Source organism: Capra hircus, chromosome 8 (assembly GCF_001704415.2).
Source record: "Capra hircus breed San Clemente chromosome 8, ASM170441v1, whole genome shotgun sequence".
NCBI classification, from domain to species: domain Eukaryota; kingdom Metazoa; phylum Chordata; class Mammalia; order Artiodactyla; family Bovidae; genus Capra; species Capra hircus.
Window position 1 is genome coordinate 65240472 of NC_030815.1, and position 21670 is coordinate 65262141.

The window sequence follows — 21670 nt, forward strand, 5'->3', positions numbered from 1 at the left end:
GCCCTTGGCTCTCCCCACAATGTACCCATACCATGCACTTTTAAGGCCAAGGAAGGCCTGGTCCCTATACACTCCAAACCTCAGGGATTCATGCAGATGAGTCTTGTGGTTGCTGATATTATGGCGGATTCTGGGCCAGAATGGGGGAGATGGGAAGGGCTCCAGTAGCCTCCTGACCCCACGGGAGGTCTCAGAAGGCAGAGGAAGCCCCACCACTAGTATATCCCATGGAAAGTGAGCTGTGCTTTGCACTACCGAAAAGACCGAGTGAACTGAGCATGGGTGTGTGGGTGCTGAGTGGAGCCAGGGCAGTGAATTCCTCATTGGGTGAGAGGATAGGTCTAACACAGATCCAGAAGAGCAGGTACAACCCAGGTAGATGGAGACAGGCCAGGCCAGGAGATTGAAAGCCAAGACTTGGTAAATACCTCCTGAATGCCAGTACAGTTCTAAATTTGCTGCTGTTGCTGCTGTTGCTAAGTCGCTTCAGTCATGTCCGACTCTGTGCGACCCCATAGACGGCAGCCCCCTACAGGGACCTTATTAAGAAGAGGCTTTAGCAAATCCATTTCCTGGGTGAGAAAACTTAGCTAAGGCCACAATCCCAGGAAATGACAGACTGAATACTGGAACCAGGTCTTTTCTGCCCCACAGTCTAAGCACTGAGTGCCCCTGTGGTCTGTCTCTCCTCAGACCTGTTTCTGGGTGCCCTGTGCAAGGGGGGAGGCACTTTCAGGGAGAGAAGAGGGGCGTGAGTTGGAGCATGGGGGCCAGAGCAGGTGATATGGCAGAAGATGAGTCTAGATGGAGTCTCTCAGGTAGGCTGTGGTGACTGAAAGGCTAAGAGAGGCAAGAGCGGGGTCATATGCTGCCTTGGCTCTTGAGGGTCCATCTCAGTGGTGTCCTCAGCCTGAGGAGAAATGAGAGGAGGAGTGGGCTCAAGGGCACTATGGATGTTCAGCAAAGCAGAAAAAAGCGCCATAGAGGCGCTTGGCACATGATGCCAGCTTGGGAGCCTGGGCCCTGAGGGGGATGCAGTGGAGGTCATGTTAGGCTTTGAGTCAAAACACAGGGGCCCAGGCTGTGCTGCCTTATTTTAGGGTAGCCACTTTCCCTCTCCTGGCTTGTTTTCTCAACTTTAAAACAGGGCATGACACAGAGTGTAAAGAAAGGTTCACAATTCAAATATCCAACAAGGGACTTCCTTGGTGGTCCAGTGGTTAAAAGTTCTCCCTCTTTGCAGAGGACATGGGTTCCATCCCTGGTCAGGGAACTAATATTCCACATGCCGCGGGACAACTAAGTCTATGTGCTGCAACTACGGAGCCCATGCGCTCTGGAGGTCGCATGCTACCACTAAGAGAGGCCCGCACACTGCAATAGAGAGCCTGCATGCGACAACTAAGATCCAACACAGGCAAAACAAGACAGACACAAATGCAACAGCAAAAACCACACGCAAAAGCAAATACCCAACAGTGAACAAATATCTGGAATATCTGAAGTACATAAAGAGCCCCTAAAGGAAGAGACAGAGAACCCAACAGGAAAATAAGAGGCGGAAAAATCTTGAGAGGAAACTTTACATAAAAAAAGATATCCAATAATAATAAATATGTGAAAGTATGTTTAATTAGTCATTGGGAAAATGCAAGCCACAACAAGCTATTGAAATGAGAAAAGATGGAAAATGCTAAGTATTGGTGAGAATAAAAACTCTAATCCACTGCTGGAATGAGTGGAAATGGTGAACCACTTTGGAGATGCTTGGTGATATCTCCCAAAGCTGAACATACACATACTGTTTATTCCTACAATTCTACTCAAGGGTTTCTGTGAAGTAGAAGATAACACATTTGGAAGTGACATGAAATGAAAAACTTGGAAAGTACTAAAATATCCATTGAGAGTGGAGCTGATCATAGAATTCAAAGCACACAGTAGAGTCCTGTAGAGCAAGGAGACTGAACAGGTAACAGTGTGGATGAATCTCCCAAATATAATGCTAAGAAAGATTGACGAGTGGAACAGACGGTAAAGCGTCTGTCTACAATGTGGGAGACCTGGGTTCAATCCCTGGGTCAGGAAGTTCCCTGGAGAAGGAAGTGGCAACCCACTGCAGTACTCTTGCCTAGAAAATCCCATGGACAGAGGAGCCTGGTGTCCATGGGGTCACAAAGAGTCGGACACGAGCGACTTCATTTCTTTTCTTTCTTTTATGGAACATTCAGAATCTAATCTAAGGTATTACAGGTGAAGATGGTGGTTTCTGTTGGGTGTTGGTGACTGGAAGGAGGTGTGAGTGGGGCCTCTGGGGTATTGATCACATGTTTCCTCACTATGTGAAAATTCATCCAATTTATGAAAAGAGCATGGATATATTCTTTAGAATGTATGTTATACTTCAAAAAAACTTTATGCCTTAAGAATAGATGCTGTCGATGCCTTCATGTGCAAGGGACTTATGAAGGGGAATTGGCCTGGGGGACACTGCCAAGGGATGGAGCCCAGGAAGATGCATAGAGGAGGAAATGGGAAGTCCCAGGGGCTCCACAAAGAGAGCAGAGGAAACACAGCCCCTCCCCCAGAGAAACTGAGGCCCTGAGAACAGGCGAGGGAAAAACAGAAAAGGCCTTACTCACTGGGCAGATGGACTTTCCTGAGGAGAAGTCCTCAGTACACAGTATGTCCATGTGCACAGCGCAGTTCTTGCCTTTTCCATCTCCATATAGCAGTTTATATGCCAAAGAATGCTCAAACTAGTGCACAATTGCACTCATCTCACACGCTAGTAAAGTAATGCTCAAAATTCTCCAAGCCAGGCTTCAACAATACGTGAACTGTGAACTTCAGATGTTCAACCTGGCTTTAGAAAAGGCAGAGGAACCAGAGATCAAATTGCCAACATCCACTGGATCATGGAAAAAGCAAGAGAGTTCTAGAAAAACATCTATTTCTGCTTTCTTGACTATGCCAAAGCCTTTGACTGTGTGGATCACAATAAACTGGAAAATTCTGAAAGAGATGAGAATACCAGACCACCTGACCTGCCTCTTATATGCAGGTCAGGAAGCAACAGTTAGAAGTGGACATAGAACAACAGACTGGTTCCAAATAGGAAAAGGGAGTAAGTCAAGGCTGTATATTGTCACCCTGCTTATTTAACTTATATGCAGAGTACACTATAAGAAACGCCGGGCTGGAGGAAGCACAAGCTGGAATCAAGATTGCCGGGAGAAATATCAATAACCTCAGATATGCAGATGACACCACCCTTATGGCAGAAAGTGAAGAGGAACTAAAAAGCCTTTTGATGAAAGTGAAAGAGGAGAGTGAAAAAGTTGGCTTAAATCTCAACATTCAGAAAACGAAAATCATGGCATCTGGTCCCATCACTTCATGGGGAATAGTTGGGGAAACAGTGGAAACAGTGTCAGACTTTATTTTTGGGGGCTCCAAAATCACTGCAGATGGTGATTACAGCCATGAAATTAAGAAACGCTACCTCCTTGGAAGAAAAGTTATGACCAACCTAGATAGCATATTGCAAAGCAGACATATTACTTTGCCAACAAAGGTCCATCTAGTGAAGGCTATGGTTTTTCCTGTGGTCATGTATGGATGTGACAGTTGGACTGTGAAGAAAGCTGAGCACTGAAGAATTGATGCTTTTGAACTGTGGTGTTGGAGAAGACTCTTGAGTGTCCTTTGGACTGCAAGGAGATCCAACCAGTCCATTTTGGGGGAGATCAGTCCTGGGTGTTCTTTGGAAGAAATGATGCTAAAGCTGAAACTCCAATACTTTGGCCACCTGATGTGAAGAGTTGACTCACTGGAAAAGACTCTGATGCTGGGAGGGGTTGGGGGCAGGAGGAAAAGGGGACGACCGAGGATGAGATGGCTGGATGGCATCACGGACTCGATGGATGTGAGTCTGAGTGAACTCCGGGAGATGGTGATGGACAGGGAGGCCTAGTGTGCTGCGATTCATGGGGTCGCAAAGAGTTGGACACGACTGAGTGAGCTAAACTGACATATGTGTCTTTTTGCTATTAGGTTTATATTATTTAGAATAATGATCTCCTGGTTCATTCATATTCTTGCAGATGTCAGGATTTACTTTTTCAGGCTGAATAATATCCCATTGTGTATGTCATGTATGTATATTTGTGTGTGTATCACATATTATCATGTAGTCTTTATGAATTCATTATGACAAACAGGAACTTTCTCTCCAAGTCATTACTGTGAATAAATTTTCAAAGAACATAGAAAAATACTGTAAGTGTTTAGGGTTAAAAACTTTGTTTCCTTTTGCTATATGACCAGAAGTGAAATTGCTGGATCACATAGTATTCTAATTTTATTATTTGAAGAATTGCCATACTATTTTATTTTTTTTTAATTTATTTTTTTATTTTTTAAATTTTAAAATCTTTAATTCTTACATGCGTTCCCAAACATGAACCCTCCTTCCACCTCCCTCCCCATAAATATTTGTTGCACCAATTTACATTCCAAACAGCAATACACATGGTTTGGTAAGTGATATCAGGCTTGCCAGGAAGGAACTATCAAAGGGTATTTACTTAGATCCTAAAGAATGCCTGTTAGGTCTGTATGGGGGTCACAAGAGAGGTCTCTATATAATGATCTGAGAGGACTCTGGGTGAGATTACTCTTTGTGGGTTTGTGAGAGGGTCCTGTGTGGGGTCAGCGTGGGTCTGTCTGAGGGCTCTGCATGGGGTCAGTGTGGGTCTGTGAAAGGTTCCTAGTGGGGTAAATGTGCATCAGTCAGAGCTCTCTGTGTAGGGTGCATGAGGGTGTTCTAGAGATCCCTGAGCAGAATCAATGTGCATCTGTGTTTGACCCCTGTGTGGGGTTAGTGTGGATTGTGGAAGATTCCTGTGAGGTTAGTGGAGCCTCTGTAGGGTCAGTGTGGGTCTGCAGAGGTCTCTTTATGGGGTCAGTGTGGGTGTTTTAGAGATCTGTAAGCAGGATCAGTGTCAATCTGTGGTTGACTCCTGTATGGGATCAGGGTGGATTTGTGGAAGATTCCCATGTGAGGGTAGTGGAGTCCCTGTGTGGGTCAGTGTGGGTCTGTCAGAGGTCTCCGTGTTGGGTCTGAGGGTTCCTGTGCAGGGTCGCTGTGAGTTTGTGGGAGATCCCTGTGTGGAGTTAGTGTGGGTCAGTGGGAGGCCCTGTCTGGGGTGAGTGTGGGTCTCTGGGAGCACTCTGTGCAAGGTCAGTGTGGGTGTGTGGGAGGTTTCTGTTTGGGGACACTGTGGGTCTGTCGGGGTCCCTCTCGGGGGTCAGTGTGGATCTGTCTAGGTCTCTGTGTGGGGTTCTTGGGGGCCCTGTGCTGGATCAGTGTGGTTATGTGGGAGGTCCCTGTCTGGGGTCAGTGTAGGTCTCTGTGGGTAGTCTTCATGGGGACCCTCCATTGCTGTCCTTTCTGCACCTCACGGCAGGAGAAGGGCAAGTGACTCTCCCCATCTGCTTTCTTGCTGCTCTGTCAAGGTCCCCTCTGTGTCATTTCTCCATACAGGCGCCTTAGTTCCAGCTCCCCTGACTCAGCGCTCACCTCTTGGCGCCTCTGAGAGGACCTCGCAGCAGGCAGGCTCAGGATCCATGCTCTGTGCTCCCCTCTGTGAGCTCTGGAGGCCACTCGATGACCTAGGTCACAGCCCGTCCCCTCAGACCCTGGCTGAGCCCCCACTGCTATGCCCCCCATGGAGGACGTGGTGCAGAGGCAGGACTAGTCTCCAGGGAGAAAATACAGCACAAGCAGGCCTGTGTCCTCTGCCCCCACAGCCCCGGGCCTGGTCCCACATGTGGGGGTCCTGACAGGCATGGAGGCGGGGCCATTCCAGCTGGCTCCTGGATCGGGGACGCCCTCCAGGAGCAGGTCTCTCCACCATGGGAGTGACTGTGACATAGAGCCCCAAATTGTTCTAGGGAATTGCTTTTGTCTCCCCACTTTCCCGTGTGGACGGGCCCTGGGGAGGGAAGCTGATGGCAACCTCATTCTCCACAGGTGACTTCCCACCTGCTTGGTGACACATCCTGTGTGCTGGCCTCTTCCCTCTCTGGGCTCTGGGATGAGTGAGGCTGAGAGCGGGTCCCTGGGCCTGTTGAGTCCCCCACCTGTCCCCTGGGAGCCTCCTTGGGCCGCAGGTGAAGATAGAAATCACAGACCACGAGTCTGTCCTGGGCTCCCTGTCCTGTGAAATCTGATTATTTACATCGTGGAGAAGTGAAGCTCCCCTTCTTGGAGACTCCATTGCCCATGGCAGCCTGGCCTTCTTTGGAGGAGCTCCAGATGTTCTCCCTCTGTCTGGGCTCTGGGGTGGGGCCACCAGGAGCCATGGGGCCCCTAACTTCTTTCCTCTGGGCCTGTAGATGGTGGTTGGATGCCATGGGCTCTTGGTCACTGCACCGTCTATGGAAACCTCTGCCACCTGCCTCCTTACCCGTATCCCACCCTAGGGGCACAGCATCCTCCCCTCAGACCATGAGGTGATGGCACACACAGCCAAGAACCCTGCTCACTTACCCAGGGGAGGTGGGTGCTCTGAGCAGGGCTGTCCTCTCCTTTAGGACAGGGGTGGAATGGCCCTTGGGGGCCCCGGTGATTGCCGCCGCACTCTCTCAGCCTGGGAGTATGTGGTCCTCATCCTTGCCTCTGCTCCAGAGCTCGAGAAGCACAGAGGGAGGGTGACAGGCCAGGTTCATCTCATTCCAGCTCCTCCTGGGAGAGGAGGGGCTTCCAGGGCAGCTTCATCAATCCCACCATGACACGAGGACAAGGTTTCTCCCACCTCTAGGGGCCAGCACTGCCCCCAGATGTCCCTCCTTATTCTGACATGTGAGTTTGTCTCTGACACTTTCTGAGCTTGAGGGGAATTTCAGCCTCTGAACACCCCTCCTCTACAGCCCCACAGTTTCCGGGTAGAGAGAGAGCAGGCGAAGACAGAGCCAGATCCTGAAAAGGGGGAGGTCTTTAGCTTTAATTCACCTTGATATGTTTTAAATGCTATTGGTTGTTTCTGTAATGCTGAGATGATGGAAACAGAAGTTGCAGTGAAGGAACTGGGGTGAAGGTGAGTCTCCACTCTGGGGTCAACCTCCCTCCACGGCCCCATCCCACCTGGAAGCCAAAGCAGGCACCTGGAAAGAGTGGACCATTATCCATTGCCTTTCCCCCAGCAGGGCACAGAGGGAGGCCACCAGATCTTCTCAGAAAAAACATTTCAGGAACCAAAAAAAAAAGTGTGGTAACAGGAAGCTATTAGCACACAGAGGATGTGCTAATATGAGGGGGAAAAAGGGTCTCTGGAAGATAAGCTTTTTTTTTCCTTGGAGAAGAATTTTGCTACCAGGGATGCTGTGAAAAGCATGTTCTGACTGAACAAAAGAGGCATATTTGTGAAGAAGATAGTGCCTTGGACAGTGGAGGGGACAGCCTGGGACACATTTTACTCGAGCCATACTGGCAGGCTCTGCCTGGAAAGGGACCTGGCTCCCTGGGTGGGAGGCCCACTTCCTATCCCTGGGACTGGCCCACTTATTCTCTTTTGGAGAGCTATGGCCCATGGGGGTAACTGGGTAATCATGGGCTATATCTCTTTTCCCTCTTCTGTGTTCTTGGGTGGAGAGAAACTTTAGTTGCAGTAATGTGGACATGATGGGTCCCAGAGTTCTGCTTTGTACCAATTTAACTCCAAGGCATGAGATCCATAGTGAAGCACCATCTTCTCCTTTAGGATCTGTCCAACAGCTGTCATGAGAGTCTGAGCCTCAAAAGCCCTGCTATCCGAGGCCGACGTGCTTTGGAGTGCCTCTTGGCTCTGGGCTGTGGCTGTTTCAGGTTTGCCTTTTGCAGTGGCTCTTCTAGTCCTTTGCATTTACTGGGGGAAACCCACTGCAGAAGGAGATAAATCCTTTTTTTGAAGCAGCTTTCTGAAAGAACCTGTCCCTTCTTCAGGATTAAATGTCAAAACTTGCTTATTAGGCACTCTGCTGATTCCTTTTTCTGTCCAGAGCAACTAATCCCTCTGACCTGGTAGCCATTCGTTCTGCCAATCCTTTTTGATGCTGTCCTACTATGGGACTCCTATATGTCTCTCACCCTTCAATGGGGACACACTTCTGGCCCTTATATTTGGGCTCCCGCCTCAGGGCCACCTGCTGCCCCTGGCTGCTCCCTCTACTTGATGAAACATCATAGAGCCTCTGGGAATTGGACGTGGATGTGTCTCCTCTGGTCAAGGTTTGGGAACAAGACAGATTCCTGAGAGCCCAGATGTTTGCAGCAAGGAAGATATCTGAGTGACAGTCTTGGAGAAGTGTATCCATGGCACAGTCTTGAAGGAGAACACCAGTTTCACAGTCTTGATGGAGCACGCTGGTGGCCCAACCTCGATTCTGATTCTGCTGGTCTGTGAACCTTGACACTCAAGCTTATGAAACTGTGCTTCAAAATTTAGATCTTCTGGGTTTGAGGCAAGAGACTTTATATTCAGGGTTGGGTTTCTACTGGACCTTGGAGATCGTGGACTCATTAAATTCATGTCAAAGAGTAGGGATTTGACCCACACACTAGGTTCCAAAGTTTCTTTTCCAGCAGGGTCTCCTTCCACAGACTCTTGTTCCCTGGAAGATGTGGACCATTCATCGGGGTCCACAGTTGTCATGATAGAGTAAGATTCTGGGGAGGCTCGTCCCCTAACTTCCTCCTGTGGCTCAAGGCTGGCCATTGCTGGACTACAGCTGGGCTCCAAGCTGCCTTTGTCAGTCCCCACGACAGACTTACTGTGCCAAATTCTGGTCACTAAAGTGTATGTGGTGGCATGAGAAGGTAGCTTGCTTTCCTGTCCAGTCAGAGGGACCTCTGAGGGCTTATGGATATCACCAGGTTTGGGTCCTCCCAGAGCCCCCTGGGCTTCCTCAGTCACCTGTGAGGGAGTGGGAAGGGGCCTCTCCAGGGAGGGATTTGCCCCTGTTGTTTCTACTTTCTCTCTTGCATGGGGCTAAGGAGCTTTCCCCAGACCTTTGGTTAATAAGGATATTGAGTGGTCCCCAGATAAACAGGTGGCCTTCAAGGTAGACCCTTGAGCCTTTTCCAACTTCAAGCTAAGCATGAATTTGAGGAGCTTGAAGAGTAGGTCCCACCTGTGCCTCCCCTTCAACTTTACTATATGTGTTTTCAGCTCCTGTTGAATATCAGAACTGAGGGCAACAGACTCAGGGGAGGTGTTCAGAGAGGCTTTCCCATCCTGAGAGGAGTGTGGATTTTCTGTCTTCATGGGGGTGTGTGTCTCTCTAGGAATGTCTAAAAGGAGGTTGTCAGCAAATCTTGAAATATAGACATTCAACAGGGATCTCACTCTCGTGGATCTCCTGTGCCTTCCTCCTTATAAGGACTTCTGGATTGTTCCTGCCTCCTCTGAACTCTCTGACTCAGGTTTCACTCTGGGGTCATTCACTGGAGGGTTGGCTGAGATCAGGTCCAGATCTTTTAGGATCCTCCTCACACTCTGCCCTACATCATAGTGTCGCTCTCCCTGGCGGGATTTGTGCTGGGCACTTGGACCTCATCTTCTCTGTGTCCCAGCTGATGTTGCCTCGACCTGTGGAGGGCCTTGAGGGCCCCTCCCTGCACCTGACAAGGCCTTGGGAATTGATCTTGAGGCTGCATCAGTCTCTCAGATGCTTGCATTCTGCAGGGCAGGCCACTCTGTTGGTGTAGCAACCTTTTGGAAAACTGATGCCGCAGTACCTCCAAAATCTCAGGTCTGATCCTGTCCCCAGGAAGGATGGAGACAGAGCTGTGAGCCTGGGAAGACCTATTTTCCTGGGAAAGGTTGAGAGTGACCTGGATAAAGACTTGCTGAGATTTCTTAACCAAAGAGGGAAAGTTCATCCTCTTTCTAGTTTCTTTTTCCAAAAATGACATTCCAGGTTTTCAATTGTGTTTGAGATGAAAGATGTTTATTTGGGACTGTAGGGAAGATGTTTCACAGGACCCAATCTGGTATTGAGAAAGTGGTCAGACTCGGAGAGAGGGTGATTGATGGACAGTGGTCTGTAACTGTGCCTGAGGTCATGCTTGACACATTTGGAGTCAAGGGTTTGGGTTGGACCTGGATCTCCATGTGAGCCTGAGGAGGTGGCATTGGAGTAAAACATTGGGGTTGGGCCTGGGTCTCCATGTGAGCTTGAGCTGTTGGTGGTTGACACGGGGACATGGTTAGAGTCAAGAGTAGGGGATGGGCTGGGGTCTGTATGAAAGGCCGAGGTGGTTGTGTTTGTCACTGGGCCATGGTTGTTGTCAAGTGTAGAGGTCGTACCTGGGTATTCATGTGAGCCCAAGGTGATGGTTGAAACTGGGACATGGTTGCAGCCAAGGGTAGGGGGTTGGCCCTGGGGTTCTATGGAAGCTTCAGGTGGTGATTGACATTGAAGCAAGGTTGCAGACCAGGGTAAGGGTTGGGCTTATATCTCTATGTGAGCCCAAGGTTCTGGTTGAAACTGGGCCATGGCTGGAGTCCAGGTTTGGGGTCAGTATTGGGTCTCCAGGTGAGTCTGAGGTGGTGGTTGAAACTGCTGCATGACTGGAGTCAAGGTTTGGGGTGGAGCCTGGGTCTCCATGCGAGCCCAATGTGGTGGCTGAAAGTGAGGCATGGTTGGAGCCAAGAGTTGGGGGTGGGCGTGAGTCTCCATGTGACCCTAGAGGTGACCTAGAGGTGATGGTTGCACCTGGGGCATGGTTGGAGTCTTGTTTTGAGGTTCAATCTGGGCTACACGTAAGTCAAAGGCAGGAACAGTGACAGTTGTGAAGTTAATTTATCTTGAATTTGGAATGGTTCGGCCTTAGAATGCTCACTGAATAAAACAGGCCATAACCCAAGAGGGGGCCCAGGTACTGTGACAGTAGCCACCAGATTCTCACTGTGAGAGGAGACCCCAGAAGAGCTGGCTGCATGACTTCTGTAGATGATCCCTCAAAGTGTCAGGATATCAGGGCTTCTTGGGACCATGCAGCTGTTCTCATTTGCTTTTTATGCTCCAGAAGTTTCGGCGACCCAAGGTATCTTGCTTGTGACTGAGTGACTTGATCCTCTTTCCCAGTGAAGTCACCTGGTAGCCTCCCTCATCCTCTTTTTCTTTCTTCTTCCAAATCTTCAGTTCTACTCTCTTGGTGATTAGTATCTCCAGTATCTTCTCAACATCTGCATTGACAAAAGAGAGGCTACCTGCCTGTTTGTGGGGTCTCCCAAAATGAGGCCTCAGGTGGGTAGAGGGGAAGGTGTTCTTGCTGGAACTCTAAGTATGTCAAGGTGGAGAAGCTCCATGGTTTTGTTGTCTCCTGCCACCAGGCCAGGTTGATACAGGATTGCTTGCACAGACAAAGCTGTGATGGCTGGTCTCCAAGGGGAGTGTCGAGATGACCTGTGTCACATGGTGCCCAGTGTGGGTGCCGTGGAGTCACCCTGACTGAGACTCAACTTGGAGCCTTATGGTAGTGGGGCAGAGGAGGGTGTCAGAGGTGGAGGGCAGGCTCTCACATAAAGGGGGCTTGGTGGGGAAGGGGAAAGTATAAGTGGCCAGGTTGAAAGGCTGTCCAGGGAAAGAAAAGCTCTGGTGTTGGAGAGATACTCAGGGATGAGCATGAGGGAATGGAAACTGAGGTCACTGAGCCTGGAGAAATGGTAGAAGCCCAAGGTAGGGGCTGCTTGGTCAGAGTAGCTAGGTAGATGGTGGGAGCTGCCTCTTCCCTGCATGGTTGATGGGCTCTAGTGGGCACTGATTTGCAAACCTCACCAGGTGAATCTTGACATTAGACCTGATGAAAGCCACCCGTGTCCGGGAACCTCCCCAGGTGTCTGCAGGGGACATGAGGAACAAGCTGCAGCCAGGAGCTGCCAGGCTGGAGGGCTGGGCAGACCAGGCAGGGGTGGGCACCTGCACTCCACAGCCTGCATGGCCCCAGTGCGGACTTTACAATGCTCCTGGTGTAGCTCACCCCAGGACGTTGGCCTTACCCCCAGGACTTCTCTCAGCTCAGCCCCAGGCTGCCAGTGTCCCTGGGGTCGGCCCCAGTGTTGACTTCACAATGCTCCTGGTGTTGCTTACCCCAGGACGTTGGCCTTACTCCCAGGACTTCTGCTCTCAGCGCAGCCCCAGACTGCCAGTATCCCTGGGGTCACACGATAGGCTTTAGGAGGAAGAATCACCTAGAAAAGAAGGGGAAGATTCTCCACCTTTCCATAAGTGAATTCAGGTCTGGAACCTCTTCCAGGGTTTCCAGGCAATCTCTTCAAGCTGGAAATCAGCAGACAGGTCATGATGGTGAACATGGGAGCCTAGGGGTCTTACAGGAAGTTGAGTACACTGTCTCTTTAAGAGGACATCATTGGGAGATTGGAGCCCAAGGATGAGTGTCCAAGGCCGCATGATGGAGGAGAAGTCCTGACAGTGATGGTGAAGCTCTGAAAGCGTTTATCATTTACAAAGTGTTTCCATATTCATTACCCCTTGATGCCCTCACAGCTTGCCTATGGGGAGAATGGGCAGGCACCAGTCTGCAGTTGAATCTGAGCAAAATAAAACCATGTGTCCTACGTGTACTGGAGGGCTCAGCTCCCAATTCAGGCCCTATTGGTCCAGTGCACCCCACATGCCGTTTTGGACAGCTTCATTCTACACATGGAGTCTGGGAAGTATCTGGGTTCTGCTCTCATTCTCAGAAGCCTCCCTTGGAGTTAGTTTCTCAAGGAAGAAGTCATGCCACAGACCCCCTCAGAGTCTGTGGAACTGGGTTCTCATGGCCAGAGGGGTGGGGACTAACACTTGGGGCACTCATGGATGGATGGCAGAACTCACCTTTCAAATTTCAAAGCTCCATTTGTCTGGATGCTCCTGCTGCTTCCCCTTCTTTCTTTTCAATGCTGAGAGAGAGAAAATGAGGACTTAAAATGCAAATCTCAGTCTGCCCTCTCTAGACAAGCATCAGACAGTAGTGTTCACATAGAATATGCCTACATTTCACTAACAGAGTTCTGTGATTTTTCTTTCCTTTCACTCTTTTTTAAAAGGGATAAAATATTTTGTTTTCCTTCTTTGAAGACCATAATGAAGTATTTTCAATGTGAGATTCACTCTGGACTTCTTTCGTCACTGTTTCTCTCCTCAACAAACACACGCATACTCAGACCTATGGGTGAAACTTAGCTCCATAAGATAGGTCTCTGCTTCTTGATACCAGGCCCCCAGCCCTCCAACCCCTGCTTTGAGGCTCTCGGGGCTTCAGCACTGCCAGAAGATCACTCCTGTCTGAGACACTGTTCACCGCTGCTGAACTGGTGCTCAGGAGTCTGTCCTCTGTCTGAGATTCAACTCAGAATCCAGTCATTGGCCTCTGGTCACTGTGTTTTGGACTTGCCTTGGAGCCATCTACCAACCTGGATACGTGGGTTGAGATCTTTAAATAGAAATCCTAGTGCTCACTGTATCCCTGCTCAGCTTGGTTTGTCCCTAGAGGGATGTTCATCTATTCTTTCTTGAGTATAGATGTCCTGTTCTTTTCTATCTCAAAGGTCTTATTAGTTGACTCAGAAAAGTGAAAATAATAATAGAAAAGAACAGAGAAATATGTGCTTCTGAGTCTGGACCAAGAGTTCCTTACCTTCCTGATGTTTCCATGTTTCCTAGGAGGCAGAAAGGATGAATTATTCTTGAGGTAGGGAATGGTCAGGAAAAAGAGCCCCAGTCCACACAGAAAGGTGATTATGGTAATGACTGCCCAGGCAGTGAAACTGGAGTTCAGCCAAAAGCAAAAGTGATTTTCAGAGAAAAGAGCAGATTCTGCATCATCTGAATAATACCGCTGCCCTCAGGCAACTGAGCCAGGGTGTGCACTTGGGGACTAAAGTTCTAGGCCTACCTCATAGAACTGTGGTCTGGTCACAAAGGGCTCTTGGGGGTAAGAGGGAGTAGCAGAGGAGGAGGCTGGACTATAGCCCCTCCCTAACCATCCAGCCCCACAGCTTCATGCATCTCCCTTCCTCTGAGCGTTCCCATCCTGCCTTATCATCTGTATATCGAGACATTAGTCAAGTGTTGACTCAGTCCACCTAGAACTCAAGAGAATTCCTGATTCCTTTGACATAACTGCTTGAGCCTCATCAATACTTTAAAAAATCTGGAGTTCTTTCAACTTTGGTTAACCACAAGTATTTTTACTCTTATGATACTAATTTTTAAAAACAATTCAGTTAATCTTTACTATATTCAACTATGGGTATTAAAAATTAGATAAAAAATGATTTGAAACTTACAAGGCCATGAAATATAAAGCAAATTGAAATAGTGAAGCCTTCAGGGTAAATTTTTCATAAGTTGCTAGCATCTTTCTTAAGTTGCAGCAAAGTGTTAAGTCAGTGAGCTTGAGGTCCCTCAAGCCCTTCACATTCCAGAGTGACCACTGACCTTTTGATCTTGAAGATCACTTTTCAATCCTGGGAATAGTCTACTTGATAAGGTCATATTTGTATAAATGAGACCTTGGTCTTGCCAAATAGTTAATGGAAATGATGTGATTTACAGTGTACACCTGTTTTAAGTTGACATGGAGGCCTGGTAAGGCTGTATCAGTCTGATCTCAGGGAGGGGTACTGATGACTAAGTAGTTAAGGTCAAGTATATGGGCTCTTCATTCCTATGTGACCTACCCCACAGTAAAAACCCTGGACATTCAAGGCTTGATGATGGTTGACACTATACACATGCTGTCACACTGTTTGCTGAGGGAACTAAGCACTGTCTGTAGGGCCCCACTAGGCCAGACATCTGGAAGATTGCATATGGCTCCCTGCATCTCTTTTGTTTTTGGCTAGTTCTGGTCTATATTCTATTGCTGGTTTTAGTCTGTATCCTTCTGCTGACATAAACCATAGTAAGTGCAAGTATTGTGAGTTCCAGGTGGAATGAACTGAAACTTGACGAATGTCTCTGCCTAACAGGATGAGAAGGCAGGATGGGAGGCTCAGAGAAGGGGGATGAAAGGAGCTGCAGGGCTGAGTGGCTGGGGAGGGGCCATGTTCCAGCCTCCTCATCTGTTACTCCCTCCCCACCCTTAGGAGTCAAATGTGACCAGACCACAGCTCTAAGATGTGGGCTTAGTACTTTAGTTCCCAAGTACATACGCTGTTCGCAGTGGCCTAAGGGCAGCAGTGTGAGGCAGGCAATGGAGAATCCTCTCTTTTCTCTGAAAAGCACTTTTGATATTTGGCTGAACTCCAGTGTTCCACTTCCTGGGCGATTGATACCATTCTCGCCTTTCTGTGTGGACTAGAGTTCTTTTTCCTGTTTCTTCCCTACCTCGAGAATAACCCGTCCTTTCCTCCTCCTAGGAAACGTGGAGACATCAGGAAGGTGAGGAAACCTTGGCGGAGACCCACAAGTGCAAGATCCTCTCTTCTTCTCAATTATTATTTCTACTCTTCTGAATCATCTAGAGAGATTCCTGAGAAGGGAAAGAATAGGACATCTATTCTCATGAAAGAATAAAACATCACCCTCTGGGTGCCCCAGGCTGGGCAGCGGGCAGAGTGAACATTTCTCTCCAAAGATCTCAGATACCAGTTATCCAGGTATGTTTGAAGGCTCCAGGGTATGTCCCAAACACAGTGACCAGGGTGCAAGGACTGGATACTGAGTTCAATCTCAACTACAGCACAGGTGCGTGAGCATTGCTTCACCAGCCATGAAAAATTATCTTGGATGAGGACTGATCTGAGGACAGTGCTGAGGTCTTGAGAGTCTTGGAGTGGGGCCCTGGACTTGGGAAACAGAGACCCACCTGACAGAGCTCAGATTCAGCCACTGTTCTGAGAATGTGTGCGTTTTTGAGCAGAGGAACAATGACAAAAGATCCAGGTGAATCTCACTTCAAAATCCCTATGTTCTTCAAAAAAGGAAAACAAAATATTTTTATCTACCTTAAAAATGCATGAAAAGAAAGAAAAACCACAGAGCTCTGTTAGTGAAATGCAGAAAATCATATTATGTATGGGCACTGAGTGTCTGATGCTTGTCTAGAGAGGGGAGCCTGAAAATTGGGTCTCAAGCCCTCATATGTTTGGGTGGGTCTCAGCATCAAATGGAGCCAAAGGGGAGAAGTGGGAGTAGGGAGAAAAATGGAGCTTTGAAAGGTCCGTTCTGCCATTCAGCTATGTGTGCCCCTGGAGTTAGCCCCATCTCTCCGGTCCTGAGGGCCCAGGACCACCAGCTCAGAAGAGGCCAGTGGCAGGACATGTCCCTTGGGAAACAGAAACCTCAGGGAAGCTCCTGGAAGAAGAGCAGAACCCAGATACTACCCAGGTTCCATGTAGCAAATGAAGCTGTGAGGGGTCTGGAAAAAGGTGTGGCCCAGCAGGTGCCTGTGGGCTGCACTGAGCTAATAGCACCTGGATTGGGAGATGGGACTCCAGGTCCAACTGTGGACACATTTTTTGTTTTAATTATTTTAACTGGAGGATAGTTACTTTTGCACACCGTTTAACTTCTCTCATATTCGTCTATGCCATGACTGCTGTCCATTCTTCCCCACAGAGGGGTTGGTGAGGGCATCAAGGGGTAATGGATACGAAAGCACTTTTGTTAATGTAAACCCTATCATAAACTTCAGCATCACTGTCATGGATCATGTGGCCTTGGACCCTGGTACTTGGGTTCTAATATCCCAGTTGTGTCCCTTTGGGACTAGTACTTAGTACTTTAGTTCCCACTAGGCACAATCCCACAAAGGTCATCCCCATGCTCCCCTTGGAGACCAGCCATCTCAGGGCTTGTCCATTCAAGCGGTCCTCTTTCAAACCTGTCTTTTAGGTAGGGGGCTGCCAGAGCATGGAGCTTCTCCAACTTGACACACTTGGAGTCCCAGTAAGAACACCTTCACTGCCACCCACCAGAGGCCTTGTTGTTAGGACACCCCAGGAACAGACAGGTAGAGGCTGGAAGATTCTCTTTTGTCAACCTGCATGTCCAGAAGCTGCTGGAGATATGAATTCACCAAGAGAGTGGAACTGAAGATTTGGAAGGAGAAATAAAAGGAAGAGGAGGCAGGCTACCATCTGACTTCACTGGGGATAAGAATTAAGTCACTGACTGACAAGCAGGACACCTTGGGTCACCAACAATTCTGGAACATAAAAGGCAAACCAGAACAGCTGCTTGGTCCCCAAAAGACCTGATATCCTGACACTTTGGGGGACCATCCACAGAAGACATGCAGGCAGCTCTTCTGGGGTCTCTGCTTTCTGCACAGTGAGTCTCTGGTGGCTACTGACGCAGTACCTGGGTCCCCTCTAGAGTTACACCCTGTCTTACTCAATGAATGCTCTAAGGCTGGACAGTTACAAATTCAAGCTAAATTAACTTCACAGCTATCATTGGTCCAGCCCTTACCCATGCTGTAGCCCAGGCTCAGCCTCAGTCCTTGACTCCCAACTATGTCCCAGTTGCAGCTATCACCTCTGGGTCACATGGAAACCCAGGCCAGACCCCTACCCTTAACTCTAACCATGACCCAGATTCAATCACCACCTTTGGGCTCACATGAGGACTCAGGCTAGACCACAACTTGCCGGGGTCCAGCCCTGGTAGATCCAGGGTAATTTGAAGCAGGGATGGAGTTGGCGTCTAGAGGAAAATTGTTTAATTAAAGATATGGAGAGATATTGGAAAAGAATAGTGTAGTAGGAAAATTAGTGGAGGAAAGAGGCTGAATAACTTGGTTTTCACGGAGAACCAATAAAACTCTGAGACAAGGGGTTTGCACCGTCTACATAGGCCACCAGCGCCCGCTTGAATAGCAGAGGGTGCCCCGCCTTGGGCTCCCTCTCACGTGGGTCTTAGAAGCCAGGGCAAATAAGTAGACACTGTGAGCCTCCGCGCTCCAGATGGGAATTCAGCCAGAAAATGAAAAAGACGACACAGGGGAAATCAGTCTTTCCAGGAACTGGTCCGTTTCTTTATTTCCCAGGTCCACTTTTATACTTTTTGTTATACATAGAGATAAATGGAAAATACAAAGTCACGTGGGGTCAGCAGTCCTGACCCTTACTGAAACCATGCTTTCTTTCTGCATTCCTTTCGATATACAAAGTTCTCAGGTGATTTACATCATCTTCTGGCCAAGAGGCCTGCTAACATTTTATGACCCTTTCTGATGACGATTAGTCAACCAAAAACTTATTTTCTCCAAAGGTGATTTTTCTTAAGTCAGGCACCACCCTCCAAAGGCACCAGATAAAGTTGCATTCCTACAGGGCAAAGGTGCAGTGGGCTATAATCAAGAAAATAATTTACTTAGCCTAAAGTCTAACGTGATTAATATCAAAGGTCAATACTTATTTCTCCTATATGCTAGTTATATTCATTAATGTGTATAAGGGGCAAGGGATATGGAGACTTAGCAGCAAATATTGGCCCAACAATGACAACCCTCCACCGGTATAATTTCTAACTAACTCGCTAATACTATACTAATAATTTTCTAACTTCTCAAAAGAATCTGTTTTTAGAAAGTTTAAAGCATCTCGTGCCTGTCACAGTTGGTAGGCTGTGAACAATCACATGTGGCCGGACAAACCTGTCAGGCAGGCTAGAGAGCCATCAGAGGAGTTTTTGGACTGAAACACTCTCGTTATGCCCAGGAGATTTATTAACTGGAGTTCTAAGTTAACTCCTTTTCAGAGAGAGGTGGTGGGGGATAGCCCCCCGTAATGTCAGCAGTGTAGGTGAAAGCATAATGCAGTAAGGTAGGCAGACTCTGGTTTTGGGGGTAGATGCTTGAGAATGTCCAGGGGGACCCCTGAGGCCTGATCCCATCTTTGCATAATGTCAGGCCTCCTTCCTCATGACCTTTGCCACTGGCAGGATTCCTCACACTGGCTCCCGGCAACAACTCTTGACTCCAACCATGCCCCAGTGTCAACCACCACCTCAGGTTCAAGTGGAGAACAAGGTCCAATCAAAACACTTGACTCCAACCATGACTCACTTTCAGCCACCACCTCCAGCTCATGTGGACACATATGCTCAGCCCCAGCCCATGACTCCAACCACAGCTCACTTTCACCGACCACTATCTCAGGCTCACATGGAGACCCAGGCCCAAGTCCAACCCTTGACTCCAACCATGCTTCACTCTCAACCACCACCCCACATTCACTTGACCCAGACCTGACCCCAGTCCTTGACTCCAATAAAACCTTAGTCTCAACCACAACCTCGGGCTCACATGGGAACCCAGGTCCGACCCCAACCCTCGACTCCAACCATATCTCACTCACAGCCATAAAGACTCAGGCTAACTCCTATCCTTGACTACAACCAAGCCTCACTCACAGCCACAACTTTGGGCTCACATAGAGAGCCAGGCCCAACTGCAACCCTTGACTCTAACCAAGCCTCACTCTCAACCACAATTTTGGGCTCATATGACAATCCAGGCCCGACTCCAACTCTTGACTCTAACCATGCCCCAAGATCAAGGACCACTTTGGGCTCAGTTAGAGACCACTGCCTGTCTCACACTGTCTTTCCCAATCCAACCATCTTCCTCTCAACTGCAGAGTAGGTACTATGAGGTCTTGCCCTATAATCCAAAATAAGCCACAATCTTTGATCCCCAATGCAATTCAAATCCGGGAATATCATTTTCTTTTAAAAAAAAGCAACTAGCAAGTGGGAGAACTTTATCCTCTTTGGTTAAAAAATCTCAGCAAGTCTTTAGCCAGGTCACCCCCAGTCTTCCCCGGGGGAACAGGTCTTCTCAGGCCCACATCTCTGTCTCTATCACTCCTAGGGATTTGATCAGCCCTGAGGTTTGGGAGAAACTGGAGTATCATCTTGCCAAAAGGTTCATGCAATAAGAGAGTGCCCTGCCCTGCAAAATGCAAGAGTCTCAGAAAGTGATGCAGACTCAGGGCGATTCCCTAAGGCCTTGTCAGGCGTTGGAAAAGAAGGGGCCCTCAAGTCCCTCTGGAGGTCTAGGCAAAAGCAATCCAGATGCACAAAAGATGAGGACCTGGTACTCAGCAAGGATCCCACAAGGGAAGCATCTGTGCCAGGATATAAAGCGCAGCATGGGAGGATCCTTAAAGATCTGTACATGATCTCAGCTAACCCTCCAGAGAAGGTTCCAAGTGCAAAGCCTGAGTTGAAAGAGTTGAGCCCAGGCAAGAAGCATCCAAAATTCCTGGGGGTGCTTATAAGCAGGAAGGGACAGCAGATGCATGAGTGACGGATCCCTGTTAATGTCTGTTCAAGATTTGTTGCCAGCCACTTCTTAGACCTTCCTGGAGAGTCAAATGCTCCTCCAGGTACAGAAAATGCAGGTTCCTCTCAGGATAGGGAAGCCTTCATGAACGCTTCCCATGAGGTCTCTTGTCTTCAGTCCTTATATTCAATAGCAGCTGGAAGTGCGTATGACAAGGTTTTGCATCAGGCACAGATGGGTCCTACTACCCAAGGTCCTCAAGATCACATTTAGCTTGAAGTTGAAGAGTACTCACTGCATATTCCTTCCAAGGTCCACCTTGAAGGCTACTCTGGGGACCACCCAAAAACCCAGTTACCAGAGGGCTTGTGAAAATATTCTCATCCCCATCCAGGAGAGAAAGTGATAACAATGTAGGCAGTGCACAGCCTAGAGAGTCCCCTTCCTGCCCTCTACTATGTGACTGAGGAAACCCCGGGGGGCTCTGGGAGGAACCTCAACTGGCGAACATCCTGAAGCCCTGAGAGGCCCCTCTGACTGGACAGGAAGACAAGCCACCTTCTCAGGCCCTCACACGGAACAGAATTTGGCACAATGAGTCTGTTGTGGAGGCTGACAAAGGCAGTCTGGAGCCCATTCCAAATCCAGCAGTGTTCATGAATGAGCCACAGGAGGAATCTGGAGGACAGGCCTCCCCAGAAACTTGCTCTAGTGAGAGTGTCATGGACCTTGATGAATGTTCCCAATCTTCCAGAGAACAAGAGGCAGTGGGGAAAGGCACTACTTGGAAAGGTACTTTTGAACCTAGTCTCTTAATCAAATACCAAATAATCAATATATATATGAGGAGATCATGGTATCCAAGGTCCCATAAAAATCCCTCCTCAAACACAAAGTCTGTTGCCGCAGATGCAGAAGATGTATACTTTGATGAACATTTTCGAAAGCGTAAGTTCCAAGGGTTCACAGACTGGCAGAAACGGGCTCAGGGCCAGGCCACTTGCCTGCTCCTTCAAGACTGTGCCACTGAGAGGCTTCTCAAAGACTGTCATTTGGATATACTCATTGCCACAAACACCTTGTCTTCTCAGGAATCTCTGTGCTGTTCTGAACCCTGTCCCGTGGAGACAAGTCCAATTCCTGCACATGTGATGTTACATCGAGTGGAGGGAGCAGCCAGGGACAGCAGGAGGCCCTGAGAAGGCAGCCCCAACATCAAAGTCAGAGCAGGAAGTTCATCTCCACTGACGCGAGAGAGACTAATAGGAGGCCCAAACTAGGACAGCATAGACAGTGGTTGGCGGTACAGAGGTCCTACCAGGCCTGCAGGATGAGCCATCCTGCCCAGAAAAAGAAATCAGCAGAGTCCCTACAAAGCAA

At 48.6% G+C, this 21670-nt stretch overlaps 1 protein-coding gene across 1 annotated transcript in view; it reads left to right on the forward strand.

Annotated features, from left to right (window-relative positions):
- LOC102189209 (testis-expressed sequence 10 protein) overlaps window positions 1-17927 on the forward strand; it is a 56430-nt gene extending 38503 nt beyond the window's left edge. The window contains exon 9 of the mRNA XM_018052248.1: window positions 15417-17927. Within this exon, the coding sequence (XP_017907737.1) occupies window positions 15417-15573 (157 nt within the window). The 3' untranslated portion in view covers window positions 15574-17927. The remainder of the gene's footprint in view (window positions 1-15416) is intronic.